The sequence below is a fragment of the Capricornis sumatraensis genome, chromosome 12, assembly GCF_032405125.1.
Source record: "Capricornis sumatraensis isolate serow.1 chromosome 12, serow.2, whole genome shotgun sequence".
Classification (NCBI taxonomy): Eukaryota; Metazoa; Chordata; class Mammalia; order Artiodactyla; family Bovidae; genus Capricornis; species Capricornis sumatraensis.
Genome location: NC_091080.1, coordinates 25379045 through 25402229, shown reverse-complemented (window position 1 = coordinate 25402229; position 23185 = coordinate 25379045). Strand labels below are relative to the sequence as shown.

Genomic DNA, 23185 nt, shown 5'->3' with positions numbered 1-23185 from the left:
ATTTAGCACAATGCTCTCAAGGCCCATCCACGCTGAAAATGGCAGGCTTTCCTTCTTCTCATGGCTGAATAACATCCCACTGCATAACCTACGTGTACTACCTCTTCTCTATCCATTCATCCACTGATGGGCACGTATGCTGTTGCCATCTCTTGGCTGTTGGGAATAATGTTGCAATAAACACGGGAGTGCACGTATTTCTTTGAACTCCTGTTTTCATTTCCTTTGGGTATATACACACCCAGAAGTGGGATTTCTAGATCATACAGTAGTTCCATTTTTAACTTTTTGAGGAACCTCATTGGAGAAAGCAATGGCATCCCACTCCAGTACTCTTGCCTGGAAAATCCCATGGATGAAGGAGCCTGGTAGGCTGCAGTCCATGGGGTCGCCAAGAGTCGGATACGACTGAGTGACTTCACTTTCACTTTTCACTTTCATGCATTGGAGAAGGAAATGGCAACACACTCTGGTGTTCTTGCCTGGAGAATCCCAGGGACAGGGGAGCCTGGTGGGCTGCTGTCTATGGGGTCGCACAGAGTCGGACACGACTGAAGTGACTTAGCAGCAGCAGCAGTATTGTTTCCCATAAGGGCTGAACCAGTGTATATTCTACCAACGGTGCACAAGAGGTCCCTTTTCTCCACATTCTCACCAATACTTACCTCTTGCCTTTCTTCAGGACAGCCATTCTAACAGGTGTGAGGTGACAGCTCACCGTAGTTTTGATTTCCATTTCCCTGATGAGAAGTGATGCTGAGTATTTTTTCATGTACCTGTTGGCCATTTGCATGTCTTCTTCCAGCCACTCCAGATTTTTCACCTGCAAACGGTAAGCCAGGCCAAACACCTACCAGTGGCAGCTAGTCATCACTAAGTGAGGAGAAGGATAAACAGAGAAAGCTCTACTTCAGCCTCAGCTCTTAGGGAGGCCCTCCAGGCCAACTAGGAGTAATTGGGCCTCAAAAAAGAAGTCATTTAACTCTATTTATTTCTTATTCCCTATCTGTCCTTATTGATTAGAATTTGCAGTGGTGACAAATGATTGGAACCGCAAACCTCTAACACATAATTCATTAAAAGTTGGTTTGGACTGAAGCAACTTAGCTCACGCACACACACATGTTGTAGGGTTGTTGTCAGGACTACATGAGTTGAAAGAAAGTGAAAGCATTAGTGCTCAGTTTTGTCCCACTCTTTGCAACCCCGTTGACTGTAGCGCACCAGGCTCCCTGTCCATGGGATTCTCCAGGCAAAAATACTGGAGTGGGTTGCCATGCCCTCCTCCGGGGAATCTTCCCGATCCAGGGATGGAACTGGGTCTCCCGAATTGCATTTTGTAGGGCTGTTGGGAGGATTACACGAGTCACAGGAATCAAACGCCTAGCAGAGTGTCTGGCACACAATAAGAGTTCAATAAACAGTTTAAGGTGGAAGCTACAGCACTGAAAAAGTCCTTTTTAAATTTAGACGATTTCCAACAAAATCAGATAGAAGCTGTTAATTTTCCTATGATAAACCATCAAAGACGTATACCGTCGGTCTGTCGGGTGTTACATCGTGCTACTGTATAATGAGTGGTGGCACCTGCTCAAAGGAAAGGAAGTAAGAAGAAGAAAGCATGGGAGTACGAGAAGAAAGGTAACGTTACAAAGTGATCTCTGATCCCTCCTCTGACATACTATGAAAAAGATACTAGGCTTAGAAGCATGCACTGAACTGTCAAAGTGAAAACTGAACCAAAAAGATGCTCGGCTTGTCACCTCTTGGACCATCACACAAATGCCAGGGAAAATGGCCAATACGCTGAGACGAAAGGCAAGCTTTCAGCAAGTGAAGTCTGAACGAAGGCAGCTACCTTTCAGCTGGTGCCATAGCTAGTGTCTTCCCGTCCCATTCCACTTGATCCTGGACGCGCATGGAGCTCGAGGAGTCCACTGCAACGCTGCACACCCTACATGGGTACTTGAAGCGTAACAGGGATTAACAGTTAGCGAGAGGAGCCTGACTTTAAAGGAGATAATGTAACCATGTCCCGTGGGTCAGGAAGGGCTGGGTGTCTGGATTCAAGCAGGGGATGCCAAAGACCACTGGTCGCCACTTTGATCGCCTTTTTCCTGGTTTGGAGGTAAGACGAGGGGAGGTGGGGGAGACTCATGGGCTTCTGCGAAGGTATACTCTAGCACTGACTTTATCCCCAAAGGGCAGAATTCTCCTACAGAGGGACTGGTACTCATGATAATATGGTGGGCAAGAAAGGGTTCTATAAAATGGACATTATCTACTTCTCCGCGCTAATTCTTTAAACGAGAGAGTATTTTAGAGCGTTTGATACACTGCCTGGCACTGTTTCCTCTTATTTTCATTGATATGTACCAATGGTGATGAAAACGGCTTCAAAGAAAATGTGATCACAGACCACCAGGAACAGCTGCACCTCTGCTGAAATCCAGGAGAGCTGCTGCTGATTCCACAGAGCTAAACTGGTTTACTTTTTAAAGATGTATCACTTTGGATGCTATTGGTAACACGTGATTTCAAATCTTTCCAATGCCAAGCAACCACAATCTTACTACATTTTGTCAGTTAAAATATCCCCAAGGTGTGTGCACTGGTTGAGTTTAACAATCTCATTGATTACATATGGCCTTCCTGTTATCTTACGATGGGACATCTTACCAGGTGTATCCCCCTCATCAGCCTTCCTCTCTCGCCATCTCACAGTGGTTATAAGGGTTTAGGATTTTTGGCTGCCAAAACCGTGTTTATCAGAGCAACAGAGTCCTGAAATAAAAGAAAAAGGGAGCCCAGGTGGAAGAGAGAATCTCCTTCTTGACCAACAGCTGCATGTTTGTACTAAATAAGAAAGCAATTTCAAAAAATTAATCAGGAATGGCACCAGTCTACCACCTATTCTACCGAATAGATTTTAAGTATTTAAGAGATAAGATACTGTCAGTGTGACAAGGTACAAGGTAACTAAAACAAGCTTAAGAACCAAGTTGGCAGAAAATAACCAAAGTACAGCTTTAGATGAGACGAAGTTGCCCTGGCAACTCTACCAGCAGCAAGTTCTGGCAGGCGCTGCCACTGCAAAAAACAAAAGGCTGGGGTAGAGGAGACACAGGTCTGTTTCAGAGCAGTGTCATACATCTGGAAAGACAGGTTTGGGGGAAGATATATCCTCTGAACAAAGCAAATAACAGGTGTCCAGAACCCTCGGCTATATACAGATATGCTACACCATTACCCATCTGCTTGCTTACACTGAGCCTTAAGTAACTGGGAGTTGAAAGATAATGGAGGGATGGCCCTGGTGGTCCAGTGGTTACATCTCCAATGCGGGGGGTGTGGGTTCGATCCCTGACTCGGGACCTAAGATCCCCACATGCCTTGCAGTCAAAAAACCAAAACATAAAACAGAAGCTAATCTATAACAAATTCAATAAAAACTTTAAAAATGGCCCACATCAAAAACAAACAACTTAAAAAAAAAAAAAGGAAGGTAATGAAGATACAATGTTTGGTTACTGCAGCACAGTAAGGCAGGATAAGACAACTGGAGGTGGGGGAGGGGATGGGACCATCTTCCTTAGTTTTATTTCACTGGAAATCCCAGGGCAAAAAATCTAACGCACTGGTCTCAGCTTCAGCATTCTGCTGCTAAAAAATCAAATAATACAGGAAAATATTTATCTCAGTGAACAGACTATTTCCAGGATTTGTTTTAATTACATAACAAAAAATTTTGGCATTTGCTGCTTCTTGGTTGTAAGCGTACTGAAACAGCTGAAAAAATTAACAAGTAAAAATAAATTCTTAATTGTGTTTAGTTTGCTAAAGCTTCTTTCATTTTGGTGATCTTATTCATGGATATGCTTTTGGATGGTTTTTCCAGTGGTCATGTATGGATGTGAGAGTTGGACTGTGAAGAAGGCTGAGTGCCGAAGAACTGATGCTTTTGAACTGTGGTGTTGGAGAAGACTCTTGAGAGTCCCTTGGACTGCAAGGACATCCAACCAGTCCATTCTGAAGGAGATCAGCCCTGGATTTCTTTGGAGGGAATGATGCTGAAGCTGAAACTCTAGTACTTTGGCCACCTCATGCGAAGAGTTGACTCATTGGAAAAGACTCTAGTGCTGGGAGAGACTGGGGGCAGGAGGAGAAGGGGACGACAGAGGATGAGATGGCTGGATGGCATCACGGACTCGATGGATGTGAGTCTGAGTGAACTCAGGGAGTTGGTGATGGACAGGGAGGCCTGGTGTGCTGCGATTCATGGGGTCACAAAGAGTCAGACATGACTGAGTGACTGAACTGAACTGAATATATAACATTGTGCTATGTAATACCATGGACAGGTATTGTTTTTATTTAAAACTAATTAAAAAGAAAGACAAAAGAAACACTTTCATTCCCCAGGAGCTGACATTAACCTGTTTGTCTGTACACATCAACCTTACCCCTACAACCCTCCTTTAGGTGGTAAACAGCCTTTGTCACACACTAGTCAATATAGGCTTGCTGAGTATGCAGTAAACATCTTTGGGAAGCTTATGATGGGGGATGTATATCCCAAATTGGAAAAGCATTTAATTTCTAATTATTTTAAAAGAAGGAGAGAGGAAAGAAAGAACAACTGACCACGACTTTTTCCAGTTCTCAGGTCACTGTCACTAGGGTAAAGTAAGCTAATGATGAAAACTGCTATCTTGAAAAAGAAAGAAAACAAACTGCTACCTTAGTACACACCCAAATGCTATACTTTCATTAATATGTGCAAATATGAAACACAACCACCTGTTTAAAAAAAAAAAAAAAAAGGACAGCCTTGCTCTGGGACAATTTCAGAATAAGGAACTTTTCTTTAGTTCCTTTTCAGAATTTCTGGAGTTGCCTACTTTTTTTTCCTGCTCTGCCAATCACTTTGGATCTATATCACTTCAACTCTTCACGCAAAGATGGGGCATCCTCATTTAGAAAACATTTCCTAATTTTACATTTGAAAGTTAATATTTAAAAAGAAAAACCTTTCAACTCCCCACCCCATCATGAATAATCTGGTTTAATACAAGCATATAAATAAAGGTGTTCTTTTTCCTCAAAAATCATTTAAGCAACTTTACAAGAATTATTGTTTAAAAAATATACCTAGAGAAATTAAAGTACCAGTCATTTCCCCCCTATAATAGATAGTGCTCAAGGATTCACACATCAGGGCTGTCTGCTCAGCTCATCATCCTTTAGTTCTGTTAGGCGGGCTTCCAATCTTCTTAATCACTTTTTTCTTCTACTTGATAATGTCTGTATTCTGGCTTCAGTTCCCATGTGTTTTTGTGGATCCCTTTTACATTTTGAACACCAATTTCCTTTAAGATGTCCTTCAGGTATGACTGAAAAACAGAACCAAAATAACCTTGACAGATGAGATAAAGAAGGCAGGAAACAAAAATATAAAATAAAATGATACACCAAACTACATTTACAAGTAACAAAAATTATGATTCTGAAAGCCCCATTAGATTTCTCTATAATGAATTTCAATAAACTGCCTTTTTGATTATCTGCATATAATACATGATAACTGCACTAAATATGATTATTTGCATTAAAAGGCTTAGAAGTCCTGAATGCCAGCAGCCTTGAGAGCTTAAAAAAAAAAAAGAAGAAGAAGGAAAGAGAGTTTAGAAGGAAATACATTTGCTGGTACTTAGTTTACAAGTATACCAAGTGTAATGAGCCCTCGAGTTCCGTGGTATCACTGAGTTCACAGTCAGACAGGGTTATTCTTGGATAGGAAACAGTCATTTTAGAAGCAGGAGCATATGTTATTTTTCTATGAAGCAAGCACATGACAGACACCCAGAATTCTCAGTTCTAAGGTAAGTTCTCAAATTTGCTATTGGGCCACTTGCTTTTCTTGTATAATAAGGTAAGTCGTTAGATATGTTTAATATTGTTTGTATCACATGGCCAAGGTTGCCTAGACAGAGGAAGGGAGAATAAGATATGTTAAAAACCCTGAGGGCTGCAGTTTTCCTGGGCTTGGGTCCACCAAAGGATAGGGGTGAGAAATGACGGAGGTCAGAACTCTGGATCATGGCATTTCAGGCACCTGAAAATTCAGGTATTACCCAAATGATCACTAGAGACATGAAAATGATGGCTATGAAAAATGTAGTACCAAACCCCATCTTTGCTTGCCAATGACCAAGGTGAAAAAGCATTTCACTATAAACCAATACAAATTACCGTACTTCCTTCTTGGGGAAGAGAGAGAAGTTAAATGTTTAAAATGAATCCCACCCCCCCCCCCCCCACCCAACTATACAACCAATGAGCCAAACAAGAATTTTTGTGTGTATGCTTCATAGAACCAGTTACAGGTACATTACAGTGACTCATCCCACTGATGGAAGATGTAATAGGATATAAATTTTTTAATTTATGGAAACGAGGCACTAATTTTTAAAGTGGCGGATAACGGCTTGATAGTGTTGAAGGCGGTGCCTTTCTCAAGTGTGATGCTAGATTACCTGCACCAAAACTTCATGGGGGCCTGTGAACTAAACCCCAGTGTAGGGCGAGTCAATTAAACCTCTGGTGCCAGGCATGGGAAACTGCAATTCACAAGCCCCCTGGAGCCTGACTGAACTAAAGTCCACAGCAACTGCTCAAAAGCTTCTTCTGGCTCTAATGCTCTGGGATCTTGGGGTCCTTGCAGTGTTACTTAGGTTTCTGACCCTCACTGCTGCTGGAGGGTGTGTGTTAACCGACACCACCGAACACCACCTTACACTGATGGGTGTACTGCTTTACAGTCTCAACTTTTATTTAGGGGTCCCTGGTTAGCACTGGAACTATATACAGGTCTCTCAAATGGCCCGGACGGCTCAGCTCTCGCTTGAGCGGCTTCCCCACCCCAGCAGGTGGCAGCAATGAATCGGCGGAGGCCTGGGTTTCCCCAGGAGGAGGCCGGCCTGCCTGCCTGCCTCCCACGCCTTCTGTAGCTGGCTCCAAGGAGGGACCCGTGTAAATGAGTCAGCGAGTTACTGAAGTAGGCTTCAGACAACCAGGTAATACGCACGCCTGCCATCTGCTACTTCAGATTGCATAGAAAACATGGGACACTGTTCATAAATGACTTTCTAGTTAAACAGGATTCACAAATGGAAAATGACGGGATGGGCTTCGGTTTTCAGTTTGGGTGCCATGAATGATTTCTTTGTAAAATTCCAAAGAACGGTTTATTGTGAGAATGGCTAGACCCTGGGTGCAAACAATCATACAACTGGGGACACAGTGCAAGCCTCAAAAATGAAGAGAGCAGGAGCCAGGAGCACTGTGGCTGCCAGACAGACACTGTCTCATCCTCAAGCCTACCATGCCGTGAACATAACCCGGACACAGAAGATGAAAGCCTAGAGAGGCTAAACACGAAATACTGAGTGTCGTAAGTGTACAAATTCAGTTGCCTTCACTCTCATTTTATTGCATTAGTATAATAAAGTTAAGGAGTATTTTTTTTTATATGAAGATGCCACTCTCTTTTTTTTTAACAATAAGAATGCCAAGACATAGTCAGGGGTCCATTAATTTGTCAGTTAACAAGATGGGATTAGGGTCATGGTACAGAACCCTTTTCTGGGGTGGGAGAAGGGGAAAACTTCGGAAGTTTGGCAATGTTCCAAATCCCAAACCTAAGACCACTCTACTAGAACCAGCTGAATTAACTTGGCACAAAGCATTAGCAGAAAAAGTAGTAGTGACCATAAAGAAAAACAAGGTCAGAAAATCCTGGAAGGAAGGACACAGGTAAAGAGCAGTGAGATTATGTCATTCTTCTGTTTTAAAATGTTCTCTGACTTCTCCTTTGGCCTCCAGGTTAAATTCCAAACTCTGCTGCAGGCATCCATCCAGGTTTGTCTTTTCCCTTTGGCCTCCTCCTCTAACACCTCCTTGGCCAGGCACTGGCCATTTCTGTGTCCGCTTGCTCTTGTTCCCTGCCCTTTGCTTTCCCTGTAAGGCTTATCCCCTTCCTTCAGATCAGAACTCCTCATTCTTTTAGACTTGTTGCAAATGTCATTTTCTCGGAGGAACCTTCTCCAACGGTCCCACCTCTCAGATCTACACTTCACGCTGTGTGAACTTCCAGGGAGAGCCTTCACCGCATCAGAGCTCTCTGTGTGCATGTCTGTCTCTCCCATCAAACCCTGTGCGGCCACCGCAGGGCCTGACTGCACGTCAGAGGCACGGGGCGCACGAGCGCTGAATGAATCGGGTATGCTTCAGAGTTAAGAGAGGGGCGAGGAGGGTTTAGCTCTTGCAGCGGGGTGGTGGTTGTTGGAGGGAGATCACTTAGAAGGCCCAAGGGAATAAACTCCGCTAGCTCTCGCTGCTTTCCTTTTTTTTTTTGCTTTCCTTTCTTGTCTCACTACCATATAGAGCAATGGCCTGTTTGAGAAATAAAAATTGGTAAAACTGTATTACCTGAATCTGAATTTACTACTAACATCTGTATTGTGGTGTTAAAACATTATTGAGACAAAGCCAACTGGGGTGGAAATTTTTAAAGGTTTTAGCAGGATTGACGATTAATTGGTAATCGGACTTCCCTTTAAAAAAAATGTGTATCTTCACACTTAGATTTATCTGAGGTTGAGTGGCACACAGTCCGTTTTCATCCTCATAGAGTTCACAGTTTAAGATGAGGGTGTGTATGGGGGAAGCAAGGGCATGTAAGCAGGCAACCATAAAGTAAAACAGAAGCTCAGGAACAAGGGCACATATGTAGGACATCATGGGAGCACTGGAGAGGGGCCGGAGCCAAGACGCTAGGTTTTTCGATGGACATTTGATCATTTGAACTAAACGGCAACTCTGTGCGGAGACCAAGGGGGACTAGTTCTCCTCTTACCGTTAAATAGTCCTAAACACTGATTCTGCAATTTAATCTTTTGCCTAACCACTTATATTTTAAACAAAGGATTCTAGAACTGAGAAGATTACCTTTATGTCACAGGATTGGAAAGATTTCTCATTACCTACTAGGGGCAGTTTGGTGGAACAAGAGCTGAAATAATAAACTGGCTAAAGTCCAGCAAGTCTTCATAAAAGAGAATGTGTGGGGGCGTATTTACAGCAAGTCTGCATGCAGAGAAAAAAGGGAGAGAACATTACAGCCTCCTTGCAAGGGAAGGCAAGGCACATACTGGAGCCCAGAAGTCTACTGAGTAGGATGTGCTATGCATTTGTGGATCAAGACGAAACTGTGGTGGCCAAAAGGCTGGAAATTCACACATCAAATTCCTGATTTCTCCCCCAAGATCAAGGCAAACCTAGTTACAAGGCACAAACCTAGTCACGGTAGCCTATTTTAGCTTCTCTTCTTCACTCTCCTTATCACCTTCCATTCCTGCCATTTTTCATATCATCTTTTCCTCTACTGCAAATGGAGGATTTATCTGTTTCATTTCATCATAAAATTTAGTGTTAAGCATTACCACAGATAATAATGAATTAACTATACCTAATTCCTAAAAGTTGATTAAAACATATATCTTTGACAGAGAGCTGATCATGAAATAATAATGCTTTTAGGTAAGATAAAGACTAGACTTCTCATCACAAAACAGTCCCCAAAGGCTGGAGTGAATGTGTATTACATAAATCTATACCAAAAGATGGCACTGGTTAACACAGTCACCAAAGGGAAACTGCTTATACGCTTTTTATAAACTGACCCAGTGGCAAGGGCATCCATGATCAGTTCTGTGATCATTTCAAAGTATCACTTCATATTTACGTGATTTTTGTATGATTGACTGTGACTCCTGTAAGCAAGGTTGACAGAACAGAGGACTTACTGATGAAGATGTTAGGGGCTCCAAGGCACAACGTTCTTTCATTAAAAAAAATTAAACAAACTACATATTATGCATAAGCTGTGAACAAAGGCAACCTATGTTTTCTCTCCTTTAGAGAGAACCTGAAAGGGGGAGGGAAGACGGTGCTGAGGGCATCTCTGGCACCTGGGCCATCTCAGCGTTTTTCTCCCCTTTTCCTGCTGGCTTCACCTCTGTTTTTACACTAGTCTCTGTCCTGTCTTCCTCTCAGGGTCCCACAGGCTGCATTTCTCCCTTTGTAAAAACTCTAAGGAGTACAGAGATGATGGGTAATGAAATGGTCAAGCCATAAACCCTACCCACCCCACAGCCCTCCCTCCTTAATCCAAACTCTAAAAAAGGAAATTTACTGCTGCATTAACATCTGTATGCTGGTAAATCATCTCACTTTCAGTAACACTTCATCTGTCCAGTGGTGGCAAGTGACTCACACGCTTACATATTTCAGATTAAGTTTACTTCCTTTGGGCCAAAACTTTGAATTTTAACTATGTTTAAAGATATGCTTTCTAAATTGTATTAGTTTATTTGTATGCTAAGCATAACTTAACCTTGGAATACTGCAAAGTATTCCAAGGCTCGGATATTATGGCTACCAACTGGGGGAGAAACAAACATATATACATATAGTTAATGTTAAAAATGTTAATTAGAAAAATACAATCAAAAGATATTCAAAACTAGATAAAGATGAAAAAAATTCCTACTGAAATATAAATATGAATTCTTGCATTTAGAACTACAGAAACTAACTACTAGTGCATTTGGTGTGATGAGCAGTTTAGCTATTTTTATTTTTTAATTGGAGGAAAATTGCTTTACAATGTTGTGTTGGTTACTGACTGACATGTAGTTTAGACTGTACAAAGAATAAGAAGATATCAATTGACATAGTCATTATTAGTCCATCTGAAAACACTGCTAGAAATTAAATGGCAAGCAAGAGAGTCTTCAGGTATTTATTTTACCACAGACAATTTTTAGAAAATTAGCTAGCATTCTCGATGATGAGGCATTATTCGCCCTTAAAATATATGGAATAGACAGTAGAGTTTTACTCTAATGCAACAGTATACAAAAGCTCTTGCTGCCTAAGGATTAAAAAAGGACTGATGGCAATCGGGCAGTTCCTCAGTTAAACGGAGTTACCAAGTGACCCAGCAGTTCAGCTCTCAAGGGAAATAAAAATATGTTCACACAATAAGTTGTACATAATGCTCATATCAGCCTTATTACAGTAGCCAAAAAGAGGAAACGACTATCTATGGTGACTGGATAAACAAATTGCTGTATACTCATATAACGGTACATATCTGGCAATAAAAAAAGAAAATACTGACACATGATACAACATGGATGAAACCTGAGGAAACATTATGCCTAAATCAGAGAAGTCAGTCATTAGAGACCACATATCATATGATCCCATTCATATGAAAATGTCCAGAACAGGCAAATCTTTAGAGACGCAGAGGAGGTCAGCGGTTTGCTAGGGCTGGGGAGAGGGGTGGGTGCACAGGAGTAATTGTCAACAGGTCCAGAGTTTGAGGGGTGAATAAAATGTTCTAACATTGGTTGTGGCAGTAGTTGTACAACTATGTGAATATATGAAAATCCACTTAACTGTAACTTTAAAAAAATACAACTGTATTGAAAAACAAGGTTTTAAATTGATGAGAAAAAAAGGCCTCTCTAACTGACAACAAATTAAGATAACACCATTTTTTATTACCAAATTGCCATGGGTAAAGTAAAATTTCCAATTAACAGTGGCAAGCTCTTTGGATCAGTCCATACGGACTGGAAAATATGATGGAATTAGAATATCCGTCTTGGCACATTCTAGAAGGAACACTGTCTGTTACAACGCAGAACTGAAGATGGCCAGCCAGGCAGGCACCGTAAGGTTTTCTGCCTACAGGTATATCCTCTGGGATCAATTCCCCTGATGAGCTAGAGAGACCAGGAAGCTTCAGACACTTACCTAAGCCCACAGGGTAATGTCTTCTCTTAGGTAGAGACCAACACACAGAAAATGACTTCTTCCCCAAGATAATTCCCACAAGACGGCAAGCCTGAAACAAGTCTGGCCTTCCAGTTTGCTTTAGGGACTTGCTTCAGGGATAAGGTAACCGGGAGGAGGCAGCTAATGAGCTTAAACATTTATTTTTTACCTCTTACCTTTATTCATTTTACTTTAAAATCAAATGGGACTGGAAATGTAGAGAAGGAGATTTTATGGGTAATGACATTTCCAGAATAAATACAAACTGTATGGCCTACTGCTTAATTAAAAACTCTAAATTTGGTATGTAGATAATGCCCAATTTTGCTTACTGGGAGCCTATGTCAGACACTGCTTTTACCTACGTAGTATTTCATATAAAATGATGACTTGATTGGTTATATTAACAAATTGATGCCCCCAATTTTACCTCTTTCAGAATTAGGTAAAAAAATAAAATAAAAAGGCTGAGACAAATCATAGGATCAATTAAAAGAGAAAATGTTACCATATCATAATAAACTTGGTAGCAAATCTATTAGTTATTAGAACCTTCTCTTCATAAGGAAAGCATTAAAATTTTATAAATGCATTTAAATTTTATCCATTTATATTCAACATAGTTAATAATTTATTTTAATAGGACATTTCATACTCTAAAACTTTTAAGTAAGGCTCAAATTAACAAGATAGCAAATAATTATTTTTCAGCACTACACTCTAACCAACTGAATTAACCAGCTGCTGCAAATAATTATTTTTTAAAATGGAAGTTTCACAAAGGGCTGTCACTAGTTAATATGCTTTGCTGGGCAACTGGTAGTCTTTTTAGTTTTGGTCATACCATTTGAAATAAAAACTTCCAGTTATAGAAAAAATGAAGAGAGAACTGAAAGGAAATATGTGAATAGAAAGGAAATGATAAAGATTCGGGGGGAAAAAAGAGAAAAGGAATCATGTAAAAAAGGAAAAGCCTATGTCAGAACAAGACATATAATAAAAACACTTATTTAGCAGTTCATTTGGGAATGAATTTTAAACACTGAACTTCAAAAAACACAGGTTGTTTTTTTTTTTTAATTGGAGGACAATTGCTTTACAATGTTGTGTTGGCTTCTGAGGGGAAAAAAAAATGCCCTGTTTTTACTTGGGTCAGGAACTGAATGAGCTAGCATAAAGCTTAGATTCCATTTTCCATGTATATGGCTTAATGAGATGATTCTTAATAATACAGAAAATTTCAAAGCAGTCTGAGAGAGAAATTAGCTCCCCTCTCCTGTCATTAAAAAGGGGTTCCCACTGTCAGAGAAGCATATTTTGAGTTTGTCTTTGGATATACACACGTGTCTGAACAGAAGAGGCGATGTAGTAAGGCTGGGCTCAGGCCACTAGGCAACTCCTTCTCTGGGACTATGACTGAACTGTCTCTAAGATCACTTTCACCTTTTACGATTCTGAGCCAGAGAGGTGTGATATGTGTGCATCATACCGTGTGACACAGACATCATGAAGAGAAAGGAGTGCACGTCTGGCTTGAGCAACTTGGGGCATGGTGGTGTTACTGCAGTGGGGCAGTCTGGGTGGTCGCGGTTGGAGGGGTGCAGAAATCAAGAGTTCTGTTTTCAACAAACTAAATCTGAGGTAACAGCAAATGACTACGGCTCAGCAGGTGCTATTTCTCTACCAAGTAGTGTGGCACAAGGGTGCGAGAGGCTGTGGGCCTGGCCGATGGACGGTCCTGCCCCATCCTCTTGGCTCAGGAATGAACATCCAACCCCTGGTGGGGCAATTAAGATCTTCCCTGAGCTTCTGCTGGAATAATCAGGGCAGACATTCTCTGTATGCTTTGAGGCTGCTAGCTGTGAAGTGCTTCAGGAGGCCACTTTGTCTACCACATGGCTAGATCCTGCCCGAGCAGAAAGACAACACCCAGGAAAGACATAACGATGAGGAGAGACAGGGAGGGATGGGGAGGAACCGGGCTAACTCAACAGCATTAGTAGCTAGATCCAGGCATGTCTAAAGCAAGATGCATTCCTGAACTTCTCAGCTACAGGAGCCGATACATTGTATTTTTGCTTAAGCTAGTTTGAGCTCAGTTTTCCTTTCTTGCAGCTGAACAAGTCCCAGTCAACTGACAGGTCTATAAGAACATATGCTTGTAAATAAACTTTTATCTTTTGACAGGAGAAATGCTAAGTATATCAAATTCTTTAGCCACTTTTTCCCTTTAAAAAACATTATCGTCTTTTCTCTTACTGATGCCAAATTCCACTTATTTCTATTCAGGCCTGTCTGGAAACAAGCTCTGAGGATCAGGTTAACATTACCTTATCGCTGCACTGGCTTTATCAAAAGCCTATTTTGGGCAAACGAGCAACGGCCTGTTGAGCATTATTTAGCGCTGGGCAACTTAAGTTTATGGGTACCAAGCTGCTTCAAAATCAAAGCCATGCAAATCTTTGCCTCATTTTTCTTGTTGATGTGAACTTACTTTATAAAAGCATGCAAATTGTTCAATTACACACTCTGAATTAAAAGGCAAATGGTCCACTGGGTCGACGTGATTGGGGACTGCTGATTTACAAGGGATCATCAATAATTAAAGTTCCCTGAATCTTGCCCTGAAATCAAATGGACACAGAGCACAAGGAAATGAAGAGGTTCAGTTACAATTAGAGCTGATTGCTGATGACACTTTAAACAGAAATGGATGTCTGAAGAAACCCCGGGAAAGGGGTGCTGTGCTGGAGAACAGGGTGCTTGGGCTCATAGTGATCTTGGCAGTCTGGGGTTTCAAAGGGAACAATGACATAATGCTTCAAATGGCTTGAATTCCTGAAGGAAATGCTGCTATGCTACAATTTTACAGATACAATAAAATATGAAGAAAGACTTGACATAACACATTTAAGGTAAAAGAGCAAAGACTGTCAACAGAGAAATAATAGGCTTCCTTTGATATTTTACTTGGGGGCGGGGGGGGGCTAAAGTAAAAATTTTAAATGCATGAAAACACTCCTTTAAATGGATGCTGTGTTTCTGACTTTTTTTTTTTTTATCAGTTACCAGAGCCTGGCCTTTTAAAATTGGCTTATTTGTCCTTAATGAGTAACTTTAACTCTCTGATTGCTTATGCAAGTCACACACTGGTGAATAACGGATACAGGCTGGCCCTTAAGGGCAGTTTCTCTAATCAATAATTTCGCTTGCAGGAGTGAAGGTTTTTAGGAAGAAGACTATAGAAGGGAAGGAACTGGAAAAACAAGAAAATACTTCAGATTCACTCAGAATGTCAAAAATGATATCCTAAAGGTCAGAAAGCAGATGGTAACTTAAGAATATAGTAGTGGTGCTAATAACAAACAGGACTGTTAAAATGAGCACATCATGGTCAGAAACCTGGCATCAAGAGAGGCGCTGGGGGCCATCAGAAAACGAGAGCATGTCATTAAATGCACTGGCTAAAGAACTCATCAACACCAAGAAGACCTCTTTTCTTCCATTTTACACAGGGCTCAAAAATGTGTTTAATAATACTAAGAATAAATATTAGCAAAATACTTTGCTGTTGACAAATGCAACTTTCATAAACATTAAAAGTATTACAAGGAACCTATAAACTAGGTATTTTTAAGACAAATTTACAAAGTATAATATTATACACATTTAACTTGAATATATTAGTAAATTTTATATTAAGAATGTCATATATCAAGTAAATTAAATATTACAATTATATAACGTACTAAAACATTAAATGCACTCAAGTACCTGGGGCTATCTGGCTAAACGGCAGGACTGGGACGTGGCCTGAGGTCCTATTCCTCCCAGTCCTGTGCTCGTTCCATCAGGAAGTCTTCTTCCTGGATCACTGACTTTCATGCTGACACTGGGATCCTTCATTCTCCTGGTACTGCTCAGACTAAAATCAAATTAATAAGGGTGTACTGAAGCCCCTTAGTACAGACCGACTTATGTCCTGTGACCCTTTTAAAAGGGAGAGTTACCTACATGGAGGAGAGCTGGGCTCTAGCCACTTTCTAGGTCAACGGGCCTTGCCAGCTTGGTTCGAATGTGAGTGGGAGATGGAGAGGAGGAGATGGAACAGGAAAGGGAGAGAATCATAGACGGAGCGCTGGGAGGGGTCACGATGATTACCCAGTCCAGCTCCCTCAGTTTCAGCGACGGACGTGACTTCTCCAGATCCCACTGAGGTAAATGGCAGGACTAGAGCCCATGGTGACCACGTCCAGTCCTATCCTCTACCCGAGAGTAACTGCAGCTCCGGCACTCTATGCTTTACTGAGACAGCTCTTTGTACCCCGCTCCTGCCACAGACAACAGGAGGTCTGTCAAAATCCACCTGAGGAAAATACGCTGGTCCTAAAAGGTAAAGGATGTCACCGTCTCCTTTTCCTTAAATCAATTTATCTAATATTTACTGGATTGCTACTATGTTTGTGTTGTGGAATGTATGAATATTTAGGGATGTGAATATATAAACCTGCCTTCAAAAACTTAATGCTTTAGAGGCAATTTAGTCCCTAAATAATAAAACTACTATAAAATAATTCAGTTTCTAGATCAGTGGTTCTCAACCTCTTTGAGGTTCCCAGGCTCTCTGAGAATCTGACATAAACTACAAACCTGCTCCCCAGAAAAATCCACACATTTCTGTACATATTCAGGGGGTTGCTGGATCTAAGCCTACTGACCATGAATTAAGAGGTTCTGTTAAGAGAGTCATTGAGTTCCACCACATAAAAATTATCTGAACAGCCAAGACGGAGAGAAAGCTAGTTATTCTTTTTCTCTGCTGCAAAATGAATAAACTTTAAAAACATTATGTCATTCCCTGTGAAGGCAAAGAAAGAGCTTTCCTTAGTACTTATCTGAATGTCCCTCTACACACACTTATTTTCCTAACTGTGTGTGTGTGTTTTATTCTATGAGACTATGTCATTTGCATCCAGAATATCTGGAATAGCCTTTTCATGTATATATAAAAATACAAAGATAAACTTCATTAAAAGCAGAAGAAATGGAGTTTAGCTTATGAATTATTCTCTTTCAAATTTTTTAGTCTAGCTTGGAATGCTGTTTCTAAGGCTTTGATGCTGAAGGGAGTGAAGTCATTAAGATGAGTTGATAATACTGTCAGCATTAGCACTTTCCTTCTCTTTGGTTAAAGAAAAGTATTTAGGTCTTTTGGAATTCTAATTTCTTTCTTAATGAAATAGTGAAAGGATGAAGTGTAACAGTAAAGAAATCTCTACAGAAGTGGGAAACTGCACCATCAATACTGAAGTTTCAGAAATAATTTCCTGAAGCTTTGAATACATGAAAAAAACAAACAAACCATGGAGCCATTTATGTTAAACTATTTTACAAAACCGGTTATCTTGTTACATATGCTGAAGCAAATAAATGGAGCAGTTAGAATTAACATATCCTTGGGTATCCTGGCAAGGTGGATAAAATGATAAAGGAAAACTGGGTAAGAGGACAAAAATAAAGGGGTTTCCACCTAATTTTTAAAAACCTATAAGTAAAATACTGCTATAATTCAATCTGACACTTTGCTAAGCTTAGGTGTGAGAAAGTTAAATGGAAAGACTAGAGAAAGGGTTTCAATTCCTTGTTTCCAGCATTTTAAATGGATTAGAAACACAGATTATTTGCAGATAGGTATTAATACAAACATCTGGAGAAGTGATTAAAAAATGATTATTTATAGAACAAAACTCTTCTAAAACATCAATTTATTAAAAATTTCCTTGAAAATGGAGACTAGGCCAACCCAAGCATAATCTCAACAAGCACTGTGAGGCTCTACAGCTCAAGTTTGAAAGGACCTAATGTTAGTGCTAGATGATTTAAAAAAAATCCACAGAGAACAGTTCACGAGACAGGGATACACACTCACTGTGAAAAATCAGTGACTCTTAAAGTTGAGCTTTTCTAGAGGGAGGCAGAAGAACAAACGGAAGACTAGAAATGCTGTAAACAAAGAGACTTCAGGCTTAACGCCAAGGGTCAGTCAAAAGGAGGACAAATCCGCCTCGTCTCCATACGAACTACTGATACTAAAGGTATTTAAAATTCAAACAGTGAAGCTGAGATTAAAAAAAGAAACAGAGAGAAAGGAAGAGAGGGGAAGAAAGGAAGGAAGGAAGAAAGGAAGATTACGCGGAGGCATCTTTTCCATGCTGGAACAAAACCTGCCACCAGCATAGGTGCAAGCGAACATACTAATTGACAATATGCTTCTCTTCAGTAAAGCCGTGTTAATGAAGCCGATTTAAACCCATTTAAAGGATCAATGTGAGCATATACATACCACAGGTTGTTTTGTGATGTCCACCAAGTCCTTCAGGTTATAATACTGATGCTTCTCAAAAGCTGAAAACAGCATGTCCAAAACGTGTTGTTTATCAGCTCGGGCTCGTTTTCCATCTTCTTTCTTTTTCCTTTCATATTCAATCTATGTGGAAAAAGCAAAAATCCCGAACGCATCAGTTCAGCGTGCTCACTCCGAAACCCAGGGACTCTTTTCCGTCCTCCACTGTTAGGTATTAAATCGCAAGGCAGCAGGTCAAAGCGTGGTGGTTCAGTACCTGTGGCCTTCACCACTCTTCAGGCTCCTCAGACCTTACGGCTCCAGGAAGGTTAGTGCCCACCAGTAAACCATTTCCACCGTTCCCTAAAGCTTTATGTAATGTGTCCATTTCCTCCCCCAAAGCCCATCTTCACAGAAATCACATCATGTGGATCACAAAGTCTATTTGCAACTCTTTGTTTTTGATTACCCAAGTGGAGTCGCTCAGTCATGTCCGACTCTTTGCAACCCCATGGACTGTAGCCTACCAAGCTCCTCTGTCCATGGGATTTTCCAGGCAAAGGTACTGGAGTGGATTGCTATTTCCTTCTCCAATGATTATCCAAAATACAGTAAAAGAGTTTATCTGCTCGATGCCATTTGGTAGGTAATATCTTTCAAAATGACAGTTTTTCAGGGCAGGAAGAAGGCTGAGGGGCAGGCAGATCAGATAACAGGTTTTCTAGGGAGGAAAAGCTTGGGAAATCAAATCTTGGTAAAAATGCAAAGAACAAGGGTGGTGACAGGTGGCCTTTTCTCCTCCCAACCCCATGACCTCCTTGAACTTGCTTCTTCTGTAAAATGAAGTAAGCAATGGCACAAATGGTGTTACCATCCCGTGGTTTACAAATGCATATATGCGTGCAATTGTAAAAAAGTTAACTCTTTATTGAAAACATGCAATTTGCTCGAATTCATGTCAGTTGATTAAGCTTTTCATTTTTTTTTTTTTTCCAAACTTTATCTTAATAAAGCCTCAGAAACTTGTTAGAGGACAGCTATATATACACTGTAGGGCTTCCTTGGCGGCTCATGGTAAAGAACTCTCCTGCCAATGAAGGAGATGCAAGTTCGATCTCTGGGCCAAGAAGATCCCCTGGAGAAGGCAATGGCAACCCACTCCAGTATTCTCGCCTGGAGAATTCCATGGACGGAGGAGCCTGGTGGGCTACAGTCTGCGGGGTCGCAAAACAGTCGGACATGACTTAGCGACTAAACAGCAACAGAGACTGCAGCAGCCCACCTGGTCAATAAAGCATCGGCAGGCCGGGTAAAAGCTGTCGGAGAACAATCTTTTGTGCATCAGCAGAATTACTATGAGAGAGAGGCTAGCTTCAAAGACAGAGAAATGCATATCAAAACGTACAACTAGATTATGTACAAATTCCAGCTTTATATAGTTAGGCTTATTCTCTGTATTTTAACAAGAAAGACGTAAAAAGATAAAATCTAATTTCTATTGATGTTAAGACTAAAAATATACCTTAAATATAATCAGAGACTTTCAAATTAGAGGCAAGAAGTAACTCTGACAACTCTTTCAATAAATAAAATTAGGAGCTAGACAAGGAGAAAGAGCTAAATTGAATGTCTTAATTTTTGTGATATGTATACCTGGAGAGTAAAACTTGAAATCCATTCAGCTCCTCAACAGATTAAGCATGGATTAGATGCTTGGTGTTGCACTAAAACTGAAGAAAACAGCGACCCACTCCAGTATTCTTGCCTGCGAAATGCCACGGACAGAGGAGCTTGATGGGCTACAGGTCACAGGGTCACAAAAGAGATGGACACGACTTAGCGACTGAACAACAACAACAACTGGACTAAAATATGGGAGTAAATAAGCTACTCTCTTTCAAAAGGTATCCCTTTCTTAAGGCTCGTGTATTAAAATGTATACAAAGGGCCTTGAGTGTTTTAAATGTAGTAATGTAGTAAAGGAGACCACAGAGTTACTTAGGACAACTTTATGACGTTGGGGAAAAAGCGTAAATGCAGGGCACAGACTGTACTGTTGGGGAGGAATGAACCCCAGCCCAGTATCAGGTGGAAAAAATGCACTTATGGTCAAAGGCAGAAGTACAGATTCTGCCCCAATTCTGTGAGAAAGCAGGCTGCAGAGCTATAGGCAAGACCAAAAGAGATGGACTTGAGGGCCACTCAAGACAGAATTTTCTTTCTTTCGGGTTAAAAGGAGGAGAGAACTGAGACAATGGCTGTATGATGGAGAAAGAAAGCATGACAGACCAAGACAAAGCCCGCAAATCTACAAAAAGGAGGCTCTTTGGATTAAAAAGCGGAACGACATCATGGAATACCTGCAGTGATTCATGTTTGAGCCTTGCTTTGCTGACCCATGTCTAAAACATGTCATATGTCCGCCGTTTATAACTGCTCAGTTTGCATCCTGAAATCCCCTTCCACAGCTGCACTGTGCTTGAAAGGGTTTGCTCTGTCCACTGCAATGGACAGTCTAGAAAGCAGGGCCGGAGGAAAGAGTATAAAAGTATGGACCATGGGAAGAAGATACGATAACCCCTTACGCTGACCAAGTGGAAGATAAGAGAAACTTAACTTGGCGTCTACAGAATAGGGGGAGGTAGAATCAGACTAAGGCAGAGTGGAGAAAGCCTATTTCCTTCTCTCAGGCCTGAGTGGGGTGTGGGATTTCATTCAGCGAAAGGTCACTGGGAAGGAGGAATTCATAGGGCCTGGACTCCACGTAGGCCTGTTCATGCTGATCGTGCTCGGCCACCTTTCCAACGGACTCTGAACTCTGTGCTTAGTGCCTATGAAAACAACAACAGAAGGATAAGACCCCCTCCAGGCAAGGGAACCTTGAAGATCGTATCTAGGTTACTCATCGCCTACGAGAAAACATACACTAATCACCCCTTCCTCCAGACAGGCCATAAATTTTTCTGTATCTATCGGAGTGTAACCTTGGGTTTATTGATTATTGGCTAATTGTTTGTTTGAGCACATGAGCACATAGCATGTGAATGATGGGGTTATTGGGATTATATTTTCCTTGGTTTATGTAAGTCTCAAGGAATTTGGAGTGGTGGGTTCAGACACGTACACATTGGGTATAAAAGATTTTCACAAATGCTGGTTGGGGTCGTTGGCTAAGAGGAGACTCTGCCTTGGGCCCACAGGTGTAATAAACTGCACTCCACAATCTGCATTGTCCTTCTGAGTGAATTTGTTTCGTGGAATGTGTGGCTATAACAATTGGTCCTCAAGAAAAACAAGACAGAGAGGTGGGAACCTAGCAAAAGGTTAGTGCCATGCTTTTGTACTCTCAGTATGGAGCTGCACTTGTACAATATTCTATCTGCTCTTCCATCCCAGCTTTAATTTATGCTGAAAGAAGATGGACAAAGTTAAATTCAGGAAATAGGAAACAGAAGTTATGGTATATTCAGCTTCCACTCTTAGCTCTCTCTTCCTCATGTAAAATGACTCGAGAAGCTAGGAGGATGAACAGGAAAAATGTTTTCAAGTAACAAAACATGCTGGTAAAGCAAGATAGGACTTCCCTGGTGGCTCAGATGGTAAAGCATCTGCCTGCAACGCGGGAGACCTGGGTTCGATCCCTGGGTTGGGAAGATCCTTGGAGAAGGAAATGGCAGCCCACTCCAGTACTACTGCCTGGAAAATCCCATGGATGGAGGAACCTGGTAGGCTACAGGCCATGGTGTTGCAAAGAGTCGGACACGACTGAGCGACTCCACTACCAAAGCAAGAGTGTCCACTTTAGAGAGGGCATACAGTCCAATAGGCAGTGGAGAGAAAAACTTAAGTGTTTGTTATCAAGTTGTCCCAACCCTAAAAGCCATAGGTCAGACCCAAAAGGACTGAAGGTAAGAACTGAGAATAAATTAGAAAGAAACTTCAAAATCAATACTGAAGGTATTGATTAAGAGTCAGATTAGGTTGTGATTTGTAATGTTAATGAGCAGTGAGAAAAGTACCAATTCTACACAGAAAATTTTCTTTTTAAATCTTGGTTTACATGTTTCAATCTCAAAAAACACTGCATTTAACACTGGTGCTCTCCTCCTTTAAAATGGGGAGACAACAGACAAGACTTGTTTGCTTATCTTTCTGCATTAACCATGCCTATCAATGGCTCAATACAATTTTTGTAGTACAGCATTATTTAAATCTTTTTTTTGATAATGTTCAAGAGAGATCCATCACCCCAATTCTGCTCTGTGGCATCAGGTGGTTCCAAAGTACATGTAATTATAAAAAGGGACTAAAATGATCCCATGATCATTAAATTATTAGCAACTAATTATACTCATGCCAAAACTAAGATCCCTGAGGTAACTTCTCTTTTTTAAGCTCATCAGTGTACAAATGGCAGTCTTAATATTGTAGCTCTAGACTAAAGTTATAGTATAGTATAGTATAGTATTCTGCCAACAGTACTCAGACTAGTATTAATCTCCAGAGTTACAGAGTAACTCTGTACTATAGTATAGCACAACTATAGTATAACTCTGTACTAAAAATTAATTCCACAAATAAACAACACATGATATGCACCAGTCTAGGAAAAGACCACTGATTCAAGATACGCCATTTCTTCTCCTTTTAGCTCTTTCCCCTTGGGCATTTTGTTTCGCACTGGCACTATCAGGAACCGACACTCAAAGCAATCAGATTTCTAACTTGTTCGCAGCCACACAAAATACTACTAGGCTAGTTATTAGACTAGAAATAGCTTTTGTATCATATGAATTTTAATTACTGATATCTGCCCCCAATGACCATAAACTAAGGTGTCACCAGCTGCACAGAAATGTCAATTCAGAAAGAACTTTCATCTCCAGGTACAAATTTTTATAATCCCCAAATTCCATCATATACAATTTTACT

General features: G+C 40.8%; 1 protein-coding gene across 1 annotated transcript in view; it reads right to left on the bottom strand.

Annotated features, from left to right (window-relative positions):
• Positions 1–4432: 4432 nt before the first annotated feature.
• Positions 4433–23185, bottom strand: part of GTF2F2 (general transcription factor IIF subunit 2) — a 139455-nt gene continuing 120702 nt past the window's right edge. The window contains exons 7-8 of the mRNA XM_068984505.1: positions 18254–18397; positions 4433–5393 (exon numbers count right to left, since the gene is read on the bottom strand). Coding sequence (XP_068840606.1) covers positions 5274–5393; positions 18254–18397 — 264 coding nt within the window. The 3' untranslated portion in view covers positions 4433–5273. The remainder of the gene's footprint in view (positions 5394–18253; positions 18398–23185) is intronic.